This window comes from Hyla sarda, chromosome 8 (genome assembly GCF_029499605.1).
Source record: "Hyla sarda isolate aHylSar1 chromosome 8, aHylSar1.hap1, whole genome shotgun sequence".
Lineage (NCBI taxonomy): Eukaryota > Metazoa > Chordata > Amphibia > Anura > Hylidae > Hyla > Hyla sarda.
The window spans coordinates 53,911,775-53,929,720 of NC_079196.1; the positions used below are offsets into that span (position 1 = coordinate 53,911,775).

Below are 17,946 nucleotides of genomic sequence, written 5' to 3' on the forward strand. Positions count from 1 at the left end.
GAGCTTTAATTTCGGATTAAAATTAACATTTTTAAAATAAAATGTATATTGTTAAATGGCATATTATAATGAGTCCTGCAATATATCAAACGTTTCCAACAATGACAGTGCCTCTTTAAAGAAGCATTCCGACCAAAAGTTTTATTCTCTGACCTGTTACTAAACCACATTATGTAAACAGAGGTAGGACCTTTTATGTTCCCTGAACAACCTCTTTAAGGCTAAGTGTCCACACAGGTTTCCACTGCAGTTTTTGAGTCAAAGTCTGAAGTGGATCCATAAGGAAGGAGAAGTATAAGTCGTTCCTATATATTTTTCATTCCTTTAGAATACACTTCTGGCTTTGGCTTAAAAACTGCAGTGGCAGTATTCCAAAAAACACCAAGGAAAAACCTGTGTGGAAACCTAGCCTAAAAGAAGTTATCCATAAATAGAAAATCTGATTATATTTCTTCTAAAAACAGCACCACACCTGTCTTCAGGTTATGTGTGATATTACGAATTAGCTCCATTCACTTCAAGGAACTGAGCTGCAATGCCAAACACAGCTTAAGGACAGAGGTGATGCTGTTTTTAGAAAATATTGGCTCTGTCATTCTTATAACCGCTTTAAGCCTTAACCACAAAATATCTCAGAAACTTCCAAATTGGACCACATTTACATAAGCTGTGCCCCTTTAGCAGACATTGGGTTGGGAAGTATGTTATTGTTTCCTGTAGGCTGCAATTTCCGGTTGGGGAGGGCTGACTGCTACCTGCCTGACGACTAAGGGTATGTTCACATGGGCGGATTTATTTGCGGGTTTCCCACCGCGTATTTGAAAGGGGGCGGGCTCTTCTCGGCTGTCCACAGTAGATTTTCCGCTGCGTAATTTCCGCTGCGGAAAATCCGCCGCAAGCCCCATTGAAGTCAGTAGGGTCTGCGACAGATTTTCCACAGCGGAAATTACGCAGCGGAAAACCTGCTGCGGGCAGCCGAGAAGAGCCCGTCCTCTTTCAAATACGCAGCGGGAAACCCGCAAATAAATCTGCCCGTGTGAACGTACCCTTATACTATATTATAGAAAATATCCATCCTTTGAAAACATTTTTAATAAGTAGGCCTAACATGCAAAGCCTTACTCACTTGTCTTTTTTTTTCAAAAGAGAGAATGACCCCTTTTAAACCCCTTTTCTTTAAGATTTCTTATTAAAATGTCCATTCTCCAATGAAACTTTATCTCCAGATCCAAGATATGAAGCAGATGATATTAGCAGCTGTTTTATGCTTTAAGTTGAGTGCTCCTTTAAAGGGCTATTCTGGTGGAATATATATATTTTTTTTTTAAATCAACTGGTGCCAGAAAGTTAACCAGATTTGTAAATTACTTCTTTTAAAAAATCTTTACCCTTCCTTATCAACTGCAGTATGCTACAGAGGAAGTTCTTTTCTTTTTGAAATTTCTTTCTGTCTGACCACAGTGCTCTCTGCTGACACCTCTGTCCATTTTAGGAACTGTCCAGAGTAGGTGCAAATCCCCATAGCAAACCTCTCCTGCTCCTGACATGGACAGAGGTGTCAGCAGAGAGCACTGTGGTCAGACAGAATAGAAATTAAAAAAAGAAAAGAACTTCCTCTGTAGCATACAGCAGCTGATAAGTACTGGAAGGATTAAGATTTTTTAATAGAAGTCATTTATAAATCTGTTTAACTTTATGGCACCAGTTGATAAAAAAAAAATAATAGTTTTCCACCGTAGTACCCCTTTAAGTTTTCTGAAATAAATGTATACAGTAGTCCCTCAAGTTACAATATTAGTTGGCTCCAGGACAACCATTGTATGTTGAGACCAGAAATCTATGGAAACCTGGTAATTGGTTCTGAAGCCACCAAAATGTCATCCAAAAATAGGAATAAGTGAGGATTAAAGAAAACTAAGTAGATAACTAATACAAATAAAGTAAATCCTTTGGGAGCTGTAAATCACTGTCTATTTCAGTGTTTCCCAACCAGAGTGCCTCCAGGTGTTGCAAAACTACAACTCCCAGCATGCCCGGACAGCCTTCGGCTGTCCGGGCATGCTGGGAGTTGTAGTTTTGCAACAGCTGGAGGCACCCTCTTTGGGAAACACTGGTCTATGTAGAGGACAGGAGCTTCTTCAGGGTCCTGTACAAAACACGCAATGTCCTAAAAAAAAGGAAAATGGAGCCGCCCTCACCTGGTGTCCAAAGGAGCAGCTTACCCTGGCACAGGTAAAGAGTACAGAACATGTAATACCTCCCTGTACTGTAGGGGGCGCTACCAGACACCAGTCAGTGCATGCACTTTAGGAATACAAGGGTTTTACCAGTAAAATATCCATTCTGATTGGTCGGTTCTTCCAGCCATTGACACGTTTTGCAGATTCCATAGCATTGTATATTGAGTCTGGTTTCAAGTTACAATGTTCCAGAAAAGACCATTGTATGTTGAAACTATTGTATGTTGAGGCCATTGTAAATTGAGGGATCACTGTATTGATAATTTCCCCAAACTTCAGTATACAGCAAGCAGGACCCTTCTCTCCCTTAGGTGAACATCATGGAGCATGAAGACAAAATACTAACAAAATTCAAAACATTTTTAGGTCTATTTTTATCAGCATCTCCCTAGGTTTTTCTAGGAATGCTTATTAGCATCAGCGGGTATACAAAGTGGTGCTGGCTGAACAACCTACAGAGTGAAATCATTGGGTTGGCACAGATGAGCTTATGGGCATTTCTTGTCCGGCCTACAGCTCTGTGTTATTACTCAGCACCCATGCTGCTCCTGGTAGAGGCAGATCTCATGTTCCTGGCTACACTGTCCACAAATAGATATACGATTGACCAATACGGGCCCTTCTGGCAATAAAACAGTCTGTGTGCCCTAGCCTGGAAACAAAACAGCTGTAGCAGGGCTAAATTTGGTATTGCACTCTTTGGGGGCATCTTACTTTTGCATTGGGTTAAGGCTTTGTTCACATCAGTGTTTGGAGCTCCGTATGCTTATTCCGTTGAAATGATGGCACTTCAGCAGAGAAAAAAAAAATCATGAAAAATAACGGGCATCTAATAGCAAACCCAACGGACCCCATTCGTGTCCGTCTGTAACGGAGCTCTTAGGCTATGTTCACATAGCAGAATATTACCGCAGAATTCAGTTGAGTTTTTCTGCTGCAGTAGAGTCCCATTGATTTCAATGGGATTCTGCTTCACCGTGCACATGACGGAATTTCGACTGTGGAAACATCTGCCACGGAAATCTGTATTCTGCTCGAACATGCATTGTCGCCTATGCAGACTGTGTATTTTCGACTGGTCCTAGTGTTGGCGGTGCATACAAATGTGCGGAATATCTGCCCGGGTATTTCGGCCAAACATTCTGCACATTTTCCACCATGTGAACATAGACTTAAAAGGAGCTCAACAATGATGATGCGAACATAGCCCAATTCTCTTCCTCTTCCAGCCAAAGGCTGTCCGGTCATGCAGGGAGTTGTAGTTTTGCAACTGTATCTATACAAAGCCATTCCTTTCTCTATGTGAAATGCGCTCTCTCAAATACACTTATAAAAGCCAGTTCTTTTGTGCCGTTCCACTTTGGCGTTGATGTATTCTTACCGAATGTTACCTCCGCAGTGCCGCTCTTATCAAATAACTGATAAGCCACAATGAACATAGCATCAGGGGCACACAACACCGACTCGAATGCCAGAAACTCTTGGAAAGAGATCAACCTGCGGATAACAAAATAAATGCACTTTGTGAGAGGAGTGGGAGCGGGAACAGGTAGCAGAGGTCTCGAATTAACAAAGTGGTACATTCTGTAAACATTTACTGTGTTATTATCTCGCTGCCTATCTCGCTCTGTACTTGCTGGCTTTTTACTTAATGCATACTGCAGCGTGTTATCTCGTGTCAAACCCAGCGCGTGTTGACAGAGATTTAAGCAGATGGAGTTCTGGGGAGGGGAAGCAGAGGGTCTGAAAGTCTAATGTAGCGCTCAGGTAACATAGTCTTTCTATTTCCGATTTACATTTTGATGGCGGGCCTATCTGATGGTGAGGATTGCAACTGGAAACACTGATGGCTTTGTGACTGCACTACGAAAGTGCAGACTGATCTGAGGTTTGTCCATATTGGGGAATAAGAAAGTATGAACAGAGCTGGTAAAATCCCAGTAATAAATCAGGACACGTTTTAGCCACTAACATAGAAGTTACAGTATGCCAGTCCTTCAAGTGTCATCCTTACTCAGCCTACACTCACTGACCACTTTATTAGGTACCCTTTCCTAGTACCGGGTGGAGCGCCCTTTTACCTTTAGAACCGGGTTGGACACCCTTTTGCCTTTAGAACTGTGTTGGACACCCTTTTGCCTTTAGAACCGGGTTGGTAGTCCTTTTGCCTTTAGAACCAGGTTGGACACCCTTTTGCCTTTAGAACCGGGTTGGTAGCCCTTTTGCCATCAGAACCAGGTTAGATGCCCTTTTGCCTTCATTCTTTGTGGCATACTTTCTACACATTCTGGTAATATTCCTCTAAGATTTTAGTCCATGTGGACATAATGGCATCACACAGTTGCTGCAGATTTGTCCATCATGCGAAACTCCCGTTACATATCTCAAAGGTGATCTATTGGATTGGGATCTGGTGACAGTGGAGGCCATTGGAGTCCAGTGACCTCATTGTCATGTACTGTATGAGAGGATGTGAGCTTTGTGACATGGTGCATTATCCTGCTCAAAATAGCCATCAGAAGATGGGTCCACTGTGGCCATAAAGGGATGGACACGGGCAGTGACGTTACTTAGGCTGTCATGTTTATACAATGCTCAGTTTGTACTAAGGGGCCCAAACTCTGCCAAGTAAATGCCCCACCACCTAGAGATGTAAAATGTGAAAAAAAATGCATGTTGTTGTTTGTGCCAAATTCTGACCCTGCCATCTGAATGTCACAGCTTGAATCAAGAATCATAAGACCAAGAAATGTTCTTCCAGTCTTCCGTAATAACATTTTGGTAAGCTTGTGCGAATTGTAGTGAATTTTTTTTGGCAACCTGGTAGGAGCAATTGCATAGGAAGCCAACAAACGTGGGAAGTACATACAAACTTTTGTTGATGATGCCCTTGGTCAGTGTTAGAATGAGGACCCCAGAGCTAACCACTAAGCACTGCGCTGCCCATCTGTAGTCGGTTGTGTTATACTGTGATATCGGATAACCGTGGAATTCTATACAGCGGCAAAATGCAGATAGATCTCTGCATAGGTCTGTGAATACGTACATTTTGATAGTGATGTGAATATTTAGAATGTGCAGTAAATTAGGATCTGTGGATGATAGAATGTTGTGCCTTGAAATAGACATGAATAACTCCTCATGTACCTCTCTGGTAATAGTCTCATTCTGATATTGATGTCATTATGGGCCTTGTATACTTGTATATCTTGTAAACTATAGGGGGAGCCTTATATAATGGTCATATTCATAACAGAAAGATAATAAGAAGGCATTACATATAATAGCAGGTACTTGTCCTACTAAACACTAGATATAAAATAAATGAACAAGAACATATTAAAGGGGTACTGCGCTGCTCAGCATTTGGAACAAACTGTTCCGAACGCTGGAGCCGGCGCCGGGAGCTCGTGATGTCATAGCCCCACCCCTCATGCCGTAAAGCCCCACCCCTTCAATGCAAGTCTATGGGAGAGGGCGTGACAGCTGTCACGCCCCCTCCCATAGACTTGCATTGAGGGAGTTCCAAACGCAAAGCAGCGGAGTACCCCTTTAAGAATTGTCATACTTACATATGAAGATATTGTGACATATATAACTGGATATATATGTATAGGACAACTGACCGTACGTCTTTACTCCATTCCATTGTAAAACTATTTTACACAGAATGCAGACGCAAAATTATAAAACAACAATGAACCCCTAAATACTTATAAAAGATACATTAGTCTCACCCATCTTTGGTCTGATCGGCGACTCCTCCTAACAGCTCCACAGTTTTGGGATTGTAGGGCTGGTCAGTGTGCAGGCCAAGATATTTCTGCACAAAGTCAGATGAAGTCATGTAATGTTCCCCATCTTTCTCGACGCTGGCATACTGAGAACAATAGGAAATAAAAAAAATTAACTAACGTAGCATAGGCTGGGATACAAAGAAACAATATATTAAATAAAATTATTTTTAGACCAGCAATTAAAAGACTATGGACAATGAGACACCTAAGATAACTAATAAAGCAATTTTGTTATCATTCATTCTTAATTATTAGTGTGCAAAAACATTTTCTCCATAGGTCTTTATTGAAAAATGTGTTTACTTTTGCCTGTACAACCTCTACAGTGTGCTGTACGAGCTCTAATTTCTCTGTACTTGTACGCGACCTATATGATTCTTCACTGCAGACTGCCATGTATCTGCTGTCCTCTCTCTTTCCAGCCTGTGTAAGCCGCCCTTTATGGAGAACGCCTTTTAATATTATGGTCCTAAAAACTATTTTAAATATCTGGCATCAGAGTGTGGTATCCACATTTTGAGGGTTTTGCCTTCCTGTGGAACAATACAGCACTAAATAATGGGCTGAACTTGACACACCTATTACTTGACTATGTTATGTTTCCAAGTTGAAGGGTACACCTTGCATTATAAGTGAAAAGAAAGGGGGGAAGGGACTACTTCTTTTAGTGGCAAATTTCTAATTCTGAAAAATTCTGATTTTCTATTTCCAAGACAGCTTTTTATTATAAACGACTGTATTATGCCTAGTACATAAAGGGACATGTAAACATATTTTGATTGGTCAGGGTCCAAGTGTTAAAGGGGTACTCCACTGGCCAGTGTTCGGAACTAAATGTTCTGAACACTGTTTTCTCGCTGCAGAGGTCGGCCACACCCATCTTGATGTCACTGTCACGCCCCGTCAATGCAAGTCTATGGGAGGGGGCGTGACACCCCTCCCAGAGACTTGCATTGAGGGGCGTAGCCGACCCCGCCCCACGAAAACAGTGTTCGGTTTGGAACATTTAGTTCCGAATGCTGGCCAGTGGAGTACCCCTTTAAGATCCTGAGCGTTCACTGTAATGAGCAGGGAGAAGTTCATGCTAAGTGAATTTTCTCCCAACTCTGTGTCAAGTGACCGCGATGGACTGCAAGTGCAAGTCTATGGGGCCATCTCGCTCACATAGAAACAGAGTCGGTAGAGGAGCATGCAGGAGTGTGCCTCACTGCTCACTTGTTCTGGTGATCAGTTGGGGTCTGAACTCTCATACCCTGACCGATCAAAACTTTTGCTGACATGTTTCTAGGGCATCACAATTTTTCTTTTATCTTTTAACCATCTTATAGCTCTGTGCACAAAGTAATACAGCACCTATCGAAGTCTATGTGACCCTTCCATGAGCCTCCAATTTCATACAGGTGAATGCGCAAAATTTTCGCTGTTGTTGGATTTCATATAAATCCAACCATTAAAAAAGTGGCATGCTCCATAGGATGCTGTATTAGGCTGGGTTCACATCATGTTTTTGCCATACTGTTTTCTATCAATTTTTCTAAAGAAAACTGTATGGCAAAAAAAAAAAACGGATGGAACAGTATGGGAAAAAGTAAACTGTATGCGTTTTTAAACTGTATATTGTTTTTAAAAGTGTATACAGTTCCGTCCATTTTTATCTTTAAAAAAAAAACATACGTTTTTGAAATTTTTGTCCATTTTTAATGGGAGGGGTGTTGGGTGTGGACTTTAGGATGCAAATGCGCATGTGCAAAGTAAAAACTGTATACTGTTTCCCGTATGGAACCGTATACATGTGCGTTTTCCCATTGACGTCCATGTTAAAAAAAAACGTATGCGGTTGCAGTACGATTTTTAAACCAGAGTTTTTGTCTCCGGTTTAAAAACCGTACTGCAACCGCATACTTTTTTTTTAACTTGGACGTCAATGGGAAACGCACATGTATATGGTTCCATATGGGAAAAACGTATACGTTTTTACTTTGCACATGCGCATTTGAATCCTAAAGTCCCCACCCAAGACCCCTCCCATTAAAAATGGACAACATTTTCAAAAGCGTATGGTTTTTTTTTCTATAAAAACTGACGGAACTGTATGCACTTTTAAAAACAGTATACTGTTTAAAAACGCATACGGTTTACTTTTTTTCATACTGTTCCATCCGTTTTTTTGCCATACGGTTTTCTTTAGAAAAACGGATTGAAAATAGTATGGCAAAAAAGTAGTGTGAACCCAGCCTTAGAAAGGCATTCTCCCCTACAAGCATTGAAGCTACAGTAGAATATCTCTGAGACCCGAATTGAGCAGTGCAAGGACTCTGTTTCTCTGTATAGTGGGGCCTTATTATATACTTCTGATAGAGTTCCATAAGTACTTTGTTCCCATGTACTTGCAGCACACCTTTTCGTTGACTGAATTACTGTTTATAACAGTGGTGTCCAAACTGCAGACCTCCAGCTGTTGCAAAACATATGTAATAAAAAAAATAAAAAGTTGTAGTTTTGCAACGTCTGGAGGTTATTGTTACGGAATACAAAAAACAGAGGAGAACAGAAAGAAAAAAGGTAATATGCACTCACCGCTGGGTTACGGTCGTTCATCCTAGGAGTCCGGGGACACTGGGGAGATCGGCATCTTCTAGGAGCGCTCGGAGGCCTCCGAGCGCTCCTAGAAGACGCCGATCTCCCCAGTGTCCCCGGACTCCTAGGATGAACGACCGTAACCCAGCGGTGAGTGCATATAACCTTTTTTCTTTGTGTTCTACTTGATGCTGCAGCTTTGTGATGTGCACCCCGCAGGTGGTCGGATAATTAAGATACCTGGACTGCCATTAGTGAAGTACAGGTGATTCTGTTTGAGACACACCTCACGAGTGCCCCCTTCTGCTTTCTTATATGTTGGTTTTTACAAAAAACAGAGGCCTACTTACTCCACTTTAAAAATAGTTTTAAAAAAAAAACATCCCAAAAATATCAAGTGCATTCTGAACTAATGGCAATATGCTGGCACATTCTATTTCAGTGGACTGTGTCACAGATGGTTCCTGCTCTGATACCAGCAAGAATGACTCAGTTCTCTGTCGGCCTCCGCTGCTCCTGTACATTATGTACCTATACAGTGGGCAGCGCCATCTGTGAATGACAGGAATTTGGATGCCGTGACGTGCGGCCTGTAAACTTTCTGTCAAAACAAAAGGAGTATGTGCCCTGTGATATTCTGCTGGCTGTGCCAATGTACATCACTGCTGCTTCCAAACACGCCACGTATTGTTAAATCCAGTACTCACAAACATGTCAGGCCATGTAAGGTCACCAGCAGACATTTACGCTGTACAGTGGTCCCTCAACATATGATATTAATTGGTTGCAGGAGAACCATCATATGTTGAAACCATCATATGTCGAGTACATATGTCTATGTAAAAATGGTAATTGGTTCTGGGGCCTTGGAACCATTGTATGTTGAATACATATCTCTATGGGAAACTGCTAATTGGTTCTGGGATGACCATTGTATGTAGAGTGTATGGGGAGTGTTTAACAAACCAGTGTGCCTCCAGCTGTTGCACAACTACAACTCCCAGCATGCATGTACAGCCATTGACTGTCTGGGCATGCTGGGAGTTATAGTTTTGCAACAGCTGGAGGCACACTGATAGGGAAACATTGATGTATGGGGTGTATTGTGTGTATATGTATTGTATGTGATGTGTGACATCGCATACAGTACTGTACAGTTCTTTAAATAGCTTCAGGGGGGACAGAATGTCCTCCATTACGATCCTTCCGACTACAGCTCCTTAATAAAGGAAGGGGAGGGCAGCCAGCAGCTCATTGGATGCCTGCAGCAAGATGCTACAGGCTATTGGCTATGGGGGGGCGGGGCTTACACAGAGCTCACAGTGGAAGCCTGCGTGAGTTAGCAGGACAACATGTGAGTAACAGGAGGCAGAACGGGGCACACGGGGGCATTAAACAGCTATCTGTCAGTTGCTGAATCAGTCTGCGCTGTCAGATAGCTGTTTGTACGATGGCCACGACACACAGCAGCATCATATGTCGATGCTGCCTTCAACATACAATGGGCTCTGAGAGGCCATCATATGTTGAAATGATCATATGTCAGGGCCATCATAAGTTGGGGGGGTCACTGTATTCCTTTATAAAGGAAATATGGCATTTTTCTTGTGTTAAAACAGATTGTCAAAATTCTTTTCAGGTTTTGTAGTTAAAAAAAAAAATATTATAATAATAATCTTTAATACTGTGTTATTACTTTATTTTGGGATCCAGTAATCCAGGAAGTCTCAGAATGCAGGACTTCTTGCCAGCACTGCAATATTATGTGTGATTTTACAGTTAAAGGAGTACTCCGGTGGAAAACAATTTTTTCCTATCAACTGGCTCCAGAAAGTTAGACATATTTGTAAATTACTTCTATTAAAAAATCTTAAAGGGGTATTCCAGGCAAAAACTTTTATATATATATATATATATATATATATATATATATATATATATATATATATATAAATCAACTGGCTCCGGAAAGATAAACAGATTTGTAAATTACTTCTATTAAAAAATCTTAATCCTTCCAATAGTTATTAGCTTCTGAAGTTTTCTGTCTAACTGCTCAATGATGATGTCACGTCATGGGAGCTGTGCATGACGGGAGAATATCTCTTGCATGATGGGAGAATATCCCCATAGGAGTTGGACAGCTCATCTCATCAGAGAGCAGTTAGACAGAAAACAGCAACTCAACTTCAGAAGCTAATAACTATTGGAAGGATTAAGATTTTTTTAATAGAAGTAATTTACAAATTTGTTTAACTTTCCGGAGCCAGTTGATATATAAAAAAAAGTTTTTGCCTGGAACACCCTTTTCAGTTCTTATCAGCTGCTGTATGCTCCACAGACTTGCATTGAGGGGGCGAGGCGTGACGTCATGAGGGGGCACGGCTATGACCTCACAGTTTGTTCCAAACGCTGAGCAGCGGAGTACCCCTTTAAGGCATATCTACCTGAATTTTCAATACAATATGACAAATGTCAGCAAAAGAAATGTTTTCCTTCATACAGATGGACTGTTTATAATGGGGATATTATATATGAATGATTAAGAGAATTTATTTTGCACTATAAGCTGATCATTTCCCAACATGTTAATATGGGCCTGATATATTATAATTATAATCACACTATAATAACATCAATGTATATAATGTATATATTAATAAATATATCTCCACAAGATATCTTTCAATTTCCGAGCACGTAGAAGAAACACAACTCTTTTTCGCACTCAAAGCATCTTCTGTTATACAGACTGTTATGCCGGCTGCGGACACCCATCAAAATGATCCCAACCCCCGAACGACAAGAATGCGCAAAAGAAATCTCTCTTTCCTCCTTGCTGCATTGAAGCGGCTTCTGTTTGGAGAGGTCATTGGTTTACACCGTCAAGAGATGCAATTTGGTCAGTTCTGATCCTCACTAGCTTTATATAAAACGTACTGTACAACCTGGATATAAATTATTCATATCTGCAAGAACACAATCTCCTCCTCACTTCTCCAAAAAAAAGAATCTTTGTACGTTTGTAGTAATAGAACTCTGTGATTGCTATAGGCCGCTGGTATAGCCGAACCTTGTAGTCAACGTATTACTTACTGTTCGCAGTGAATTGACAATACACAGGGGAAACTCTAGTTACACGCTAATTTCAAATACAAACATATAGCGTTACGCGTTCACCAAAGTGACAGTGCCGACATCAGAAACAACAGTCGGAGAGAACTGGTCACAACACAGGGGACTAAAATAAAGAACATGTTCAATATTGTGCATTATATAAGTGATGACATCATCAGAATATAGAAAAATGGAACTTCCTGGGTTTACCACAATGGCCTCATTTATCACAAATTTCAGAATTCTATTGAGTTTCCCCTCATATTTTTGAACGTGATTTTGAGCAAATGACCAAAACAAAGAGGTTTTTATTTATTTGACCTCACTTTTATAAGTAAAATAGCACAGGGTGAAATAACAAGATGCCAAAAACAGGGCAGGAAATTTAGTTAAAAGGGTTATCCAGGAAAAAACCTTTTCATATATATATATATATATATATATATATATATATACACATATATATACATATGTATGAACTGGCTCCAGAAAGTTAAACAGATTTGTAAATAATTTCTATTAAAAAATCTTAATCCTTCCAGTACTTTTTAGCTGCTGAAGTTGAGTTGTTCTTTTCTGTCTAAGTGCTCTCTGATGACACGTGTCTCGGGAACTGTCCGAAGAAGAAGCAAATCCCCATAGCAAACCTCTTCTACTCGTTCCCGAGAAAAGCAGAGATGTCAGCAGAGAGCACTATGGCCAGACAGAAAAGAACAAGTCAACTTCAGCAGCTGATAATTATTGGAAGGATTAAGATTTTTTTTTAATAGAAGTCATTTACAAATCTGTTTAACTTTCTGGAGCCAGTTGATATACCCCTTTAAGTGGGCACTGTCAGATTCAAAAGTTTTATATTTTGTACATCTTGGCAAAACATTAACCTTTCTTATATACTTCATAAAAAATGTTATCTCCTTTTTATAGAAATCATGGCTTATAAATTTTTTTAAAAAAGGCCACTAGGGGTCCCCATACCATCCAGAACATAATCCTTTCCGGCTGCAGAATCATCTTTGTCCCAGCTAAAGCACAGGCTGGGACAAAGTCTGGAAAGTGAGGGAGGGACTAATACTCCCTTGTGCTCACTCCTGTCTATCAGACTTCTGTCTGAAAACAGAGAGGAGGGGGTTGGAGAGCAACCTGCTGTAATTGGATGAAAGGACCCATCACAGCACAGCAGCCTCAGGGAGGAAGGGAATGCAAGTGAGGGAGGGTTCAGTACTTGCCTAGGACACGTCACTTTTTGAGAAGTGTATGTGAGAATAGGTGAGCAGCAGAACAGAGGCATTTGTGAGCCAAATACAGAAGATAGACACACAAAAAACATGTAAAATATCTGTATGACCTTGTGAGTAACATAGAAACATCATTTCTTTCTGTGATATTACAGGTATGCTTTAAGCACTCTTAAATAAAGTGAAATGCATTTTCACATACCGTATATACTGGAGTATAAGCCGAGTTTTTCAGCACAATTTTTCATGCTGAAAACGCCCCCCTCGGCTTATACTCGAGTGAACAAAAAAACTTTTCTGGCTTTAGCTGTGAGGGGATGGTCCTGGCCGTCCATCTCCGCCTGTCAATCCCTTTTCAGTGGTCTTCAACCTGCGGACCTCCAGATGTTGCAAAACTACAACTCCCAGCATGCCCGGACAGCCATCGGCTGGGAGTTGTAGTTTTGAAACATCTGGAGGTCCGCAGGTTGAAGACCACTGAGAAGCAATTGACAGGCGGTGATGATGAAGGGGGGGGGGGGGTGATGATGAGGGGGGATGATGATGACAGGGGTCTGGATGATGACGAGGGGGGGGGGGTGATGATGACGGGGGTCTGGATGATTACATGGGGGGGGATGATGTATTTCCCACCCTAGGCTTATAGTCGAGTCAATAACTTCTCCTGGGTTTTTGGGGTGAAATTAGGGGCCTCGGCTTATATTCGGGACGGCTTATACTCGAGTATATACGGTACTTTTCTCACCACAATTTATATAATCCAATTTATATAATCCAATAGCAAATGAGGGTCAATAGCCCAGATTTATCAATCTGCCTGAAGCCAAAACTGTCTGGCAACCAATCACAACTAAGGTTTAATCAGAGCTCAAAGTGAAGTTGTGATTGGTTGTTTTAGGCAAATGCTTCCTTGAAGTACCCGCTTCTTTGAAGGATTACTCCTTTTGCAGTGATGGTTAAGCTTCTGCCCATAGGATGTTTTGAGCTCAGCCAGCGTGACCATTGGGTTCTTGGTTCTCTCTCTTCCCAAGGCCCACCTTCCCCGATTTCTTAGATTGGTCAGACTGCCAACTCTAGGAAGAACTTGTATGAGAATAGAAAAAGATCGGAACAACGTCCCTTGCATTACCCCGGCGTTCAGGGGTCCACACAGATAGATGCCTCTGTAAGATGGCCGCTCACCTTGTACATGAAAAAATGTGCCTATTACCCTTGTTAATGGGGTATGAAATGTTGTGGAAAAGCTGCTCAGCCCATGATGAAGGGGCAAGTGCACCCGTAAATGTGTAATTGGTCCAATCGAGGCCATTGTGCTCCTGAGAACTTTCAGTGCAGCAGAAATTTATTGTACCCCTCTCCAGATGTGCGCTTCTACACAGTCCTGATGGTGTGCTCTACAGGCAGCTCTTTCCTCCTCATGGCTTGTTTTCTGCTCTGATATGCATTGTTAGCTGTGAGACCTCATATAGACAGAGCTGTGTCTATCCAATCAGCTGAATTTACCATAGGTTGATTCTTAAAAATTATCAATAGAGATTGGAGGTCCCTGAGCTAGTTCAAGTGTTCTAGCAATGGACAATACTTACGTCCAAGTAAAATTTTAGTTTTCTATTTTAAATACATTTCCAAAAAAACTTCTAAAATTCAATTGTCACATCCTCATTATAGGCTAATGAGTGCAGAATGGGGAAAAAAATTATACTTTTTTTTATTTTAGCTCAAAGCCACAACATATCAAAATTTGTAAAATTTGTAAAATTCCTTAGCAGCTTTTTTGGTAAACCAAACCAGCCTGAGGTGCTTGACTAATTTATATGTCATCCTGTTTATCTCCACAAAGTTACAAGGCGACTTGACTACAGGTCTGATTCTTATGTAATTGTATACAACCCCTATTGACCTAAGCAGCTTCAACTGATGGAAGGTGCTGACTTGAATTTTAGTTTTTAAGTAACTTTGGTGGAAAAGAATTCTTTACGATCCCAAGGAAAGAAACAAAGCAACAAAATCTAATGAAGTTTATTGTTGCGTAAAAAAACTTAAGGCTCATACAGGCCTATACACATACATGCTTAACCCCTTAAGGTCACAGGATTTTTCCGTTTTTGCACTTTAGTTTTTTCCTCATCACCTTCTAAAAATCATATCTCTTTCAATTTTGCACCTACAGACTCATATGGGGCTTATTTTTTTGCGCCTCCAATTCTACTTTGTAATAACATCAATGATTGCACCACAAAAATTACCGCAAAACCAGAAAAAAAATATTTGTGGGGCAAAATTGGAAAAAATTTAAGCCATTTTGTAACTTTTGGGGGCTTCTGATTCTATGCAGTGCATTTTTTTTTTGTAAAAATGAAACCATATCTTTATTCTGTAGGTCCATACGGTTACAAGGATACCTAATTTATATAGGTTTGATTTTGTTTTACTACTTAAAAACAATTAAAACTACATGCACCTAAATTTGTATCTGTAAAATTGTCATCTTCTGACCCCTATAACTTTTTATTTTTCCATGTACAGGGCGGTAAGAGGGCTAATTTTTTGCGCTGTGATCTGAAGTTTTTATCGGTACCATTTTTGTTTTGATGGGACTTTTAGTGTATACCTTAAAAATTTTAAGGTATACAAAGTGACCAAAAATACACAGTTTTGGACTTTGGAATTTGTTTACGTGTACGCCATTGACCGTGCGGTTTAATTAACATTACATTTTTATAGTTCGGACATTTACGCACGTGGCAATATCTCATATTTATTTTTATTTACATTTATTTATTTTTTTATGGGAAAAGGAGGTTGAAAACTTATTACTAAAGGGGTTAAATCACATTTATTAACTTTTTTTTTTTTTTTTACTATTTAGCTCCCATAGGGGACTATTACATGCAATTCCTGGATTGCATACACTGTTCAATACTATGCCATAGCATTGCATTGATCAGTGTTATCGGTGCTCTGCTGCTCCAGCCTGGATCTCTGGCATGGAGCAGCAGAGCGACGATCAGACGGCAGAAAGAAAGGTAAGGAGCCTCCTGCTGTCCTCTCAGCTGTTCGGGATGCCGCAAATTCCCTGCGGCGGTCCCGAACAGCCCACTGATCTAACCGGCAACTGTTTTCTCCCATTTTAGATGCCACGATCAACTTTGATTGTTAATACTGGACATTAGCCCGATCGGCGATGTCCGGTATTAGCCATGGGTCCTGGATGCTGATAGCAACAGGGACCTGCCGGATATGAAGCACGCTCAGCTCCTGAGCGCGCTTCACATAACGGGAGACGGCCATGAGCATAAATATACGCTGGTGGTCATTAAGGGGTTAAAGGGGTTGTCACGATGCCGGCTGGCAGGTAGTGGATCCTCTGTGCCAGAGAGGGATTGGCGTGGACCGTGCTAGTGGATCGGTTCTAAGTCACTACTGGTTTTCACCAGAGCCCGCCGCAAAGCGGGATGGACTTGCTGCGGCGGTAGTGACCAGGTCGTATCCACTAGCAACGGCTCAACCTCTCTGACTGCTGAAGATAGGCGCGGTACAAGGGAGTAGGCAGAAGCAAGGTCGGACGTAGCAGAAGGTCGGGGCAGGCAGCAAGGATCGTAGTCAGGGGCAACGGCAGGAGGTCTGGAACACAGGCTAGGAACACACAGGGAAACGCTTTCACTGGCACGATGGCAACAAGATCCGGCAAGGAAGTGCAGGGGAAGTGAGGTGATATAGGGAAGTGCACAGGTGATCAGACTAATTGGAACCACTGCGCCAATCAGCGGCGCAGTGGCCCTTTAAATCGCAAAGACCCGGCGCGCGCGCGCCCTAAGGAGCGGGGCCGCGCGCGCCGGGACAGGACCGACGGAGAGCGAGTCAGGTACGGGAGCCGGGGTGCGCATCGCGAGCGGGCGCTACCCGCATCGCGAATCGCATCCCGGCTGGAGGCAGTATCGCAGCGCCCCGGGTCAGTGGATCTGACCGGAGCGCTGCAATGAGGAGAGTGTAGCGAGCACTCCGGGGAGGAGCGGGGACCCGGAGCGCTCGGCGTAACAGTACCCCCCCCCCCTTGGGTCTCCCCCTCTTCTTAGAGCCTGAGAACCTGAGGAGCAGACTTTTGTCTAGGATATTGTCCTCAGGTTCCCAGGATCTCTCTTCTGGACCACAACCCTCCCAATCCACTAAAAAAAAGGTTTTCCCTCTGACCTTTTTAGATGCTAGAATCTCTTTGACTGAGAAGATGTCCGAGGAGCCGGAAACAGGAGTGGGAGGAACAGATTTGGGAGAGAAACGGTTGATGATGAGTGGTTTAAGAAGAGAAACGTGAAAGGCATTAGGAATACGAAGAGAAGGAGGAAGAAGAAGTTTGTAAGAGACAGGATTAATCTGACACAAAATTTTGAAAGGACCAAGATAGCGTGGTCCCAACTTGTAGCTAGGGACACGGAAGCGGACATATTTAGCGGAGAGCCATACCTTGTCTCCAGGGGAAAAAATGGGAGGAGCTCTTCTTTTCTTATCCGCGAACTTCTTCATGCGTGATGAAGCCTGTAAGAGAGAATTTTGGGTCTCTCTCCATATGATGGAAAGGTCACGAGAAATTTCATCCACAGCGGGCAGACCAGAGGGCAAGGGGGTAGGGAGGGGGGGAAGAGGGTGACGGCCGTACACCACGAAAAATGGGGATTTGGAGGAAGATTCAGAGACTCTGAAGTTATACGAGAATTCGGCCCATGGAAGGAGATCTGCCCAGTCATCCTGGCGGGAGGAAACAAAATGTCGTAAATAATCACCCAAGACCTGGTTAATTCTTTCTACTTGTCCATTGGATTGGGGATGATATGCAGAAGAAAAATTTAATTTAATCTTGAGTTGTTTACAGAGAGCCCTCCAGAATTTAGACACGAATTGGACGCCTCTATCCGAGACGATCTGCGTAGGCAACCCGTGAAGACGAAAAATGTGTACAAAAAATTGTTTAGCCAACTGAGGCGC

General features: G+C 42.0%; 1 protein-coding gene across 1 annotated transcript in view; it reads right to left on the reverse strand.

Annotated features, from left to right (window-relative positions):
* The window catches only part of SLC25A12 (solute carrier family 25 member 12), a 148,003-nt gene that overhangs the window by 107,660 nt on the left and 22,397 nt on the right, over positions 1-17,946 (reverse strand). The window contains exons 3-4 of the mRNA XM_056533973.1: positions 5,978-6,120; positions 3,622-3,737 (exon numbers count right to left, since the gene is read on the reverse strand). Of these exons, the coding sequence (XP_056389948.1) occupies positions 3,622-3,737; positions 5,978-6,120 (259 nt within the window). The remainder of the gene's footprint in view (positions 1-3,621; positions 3,738-5,977; positions 6,121-17,946) is intronic.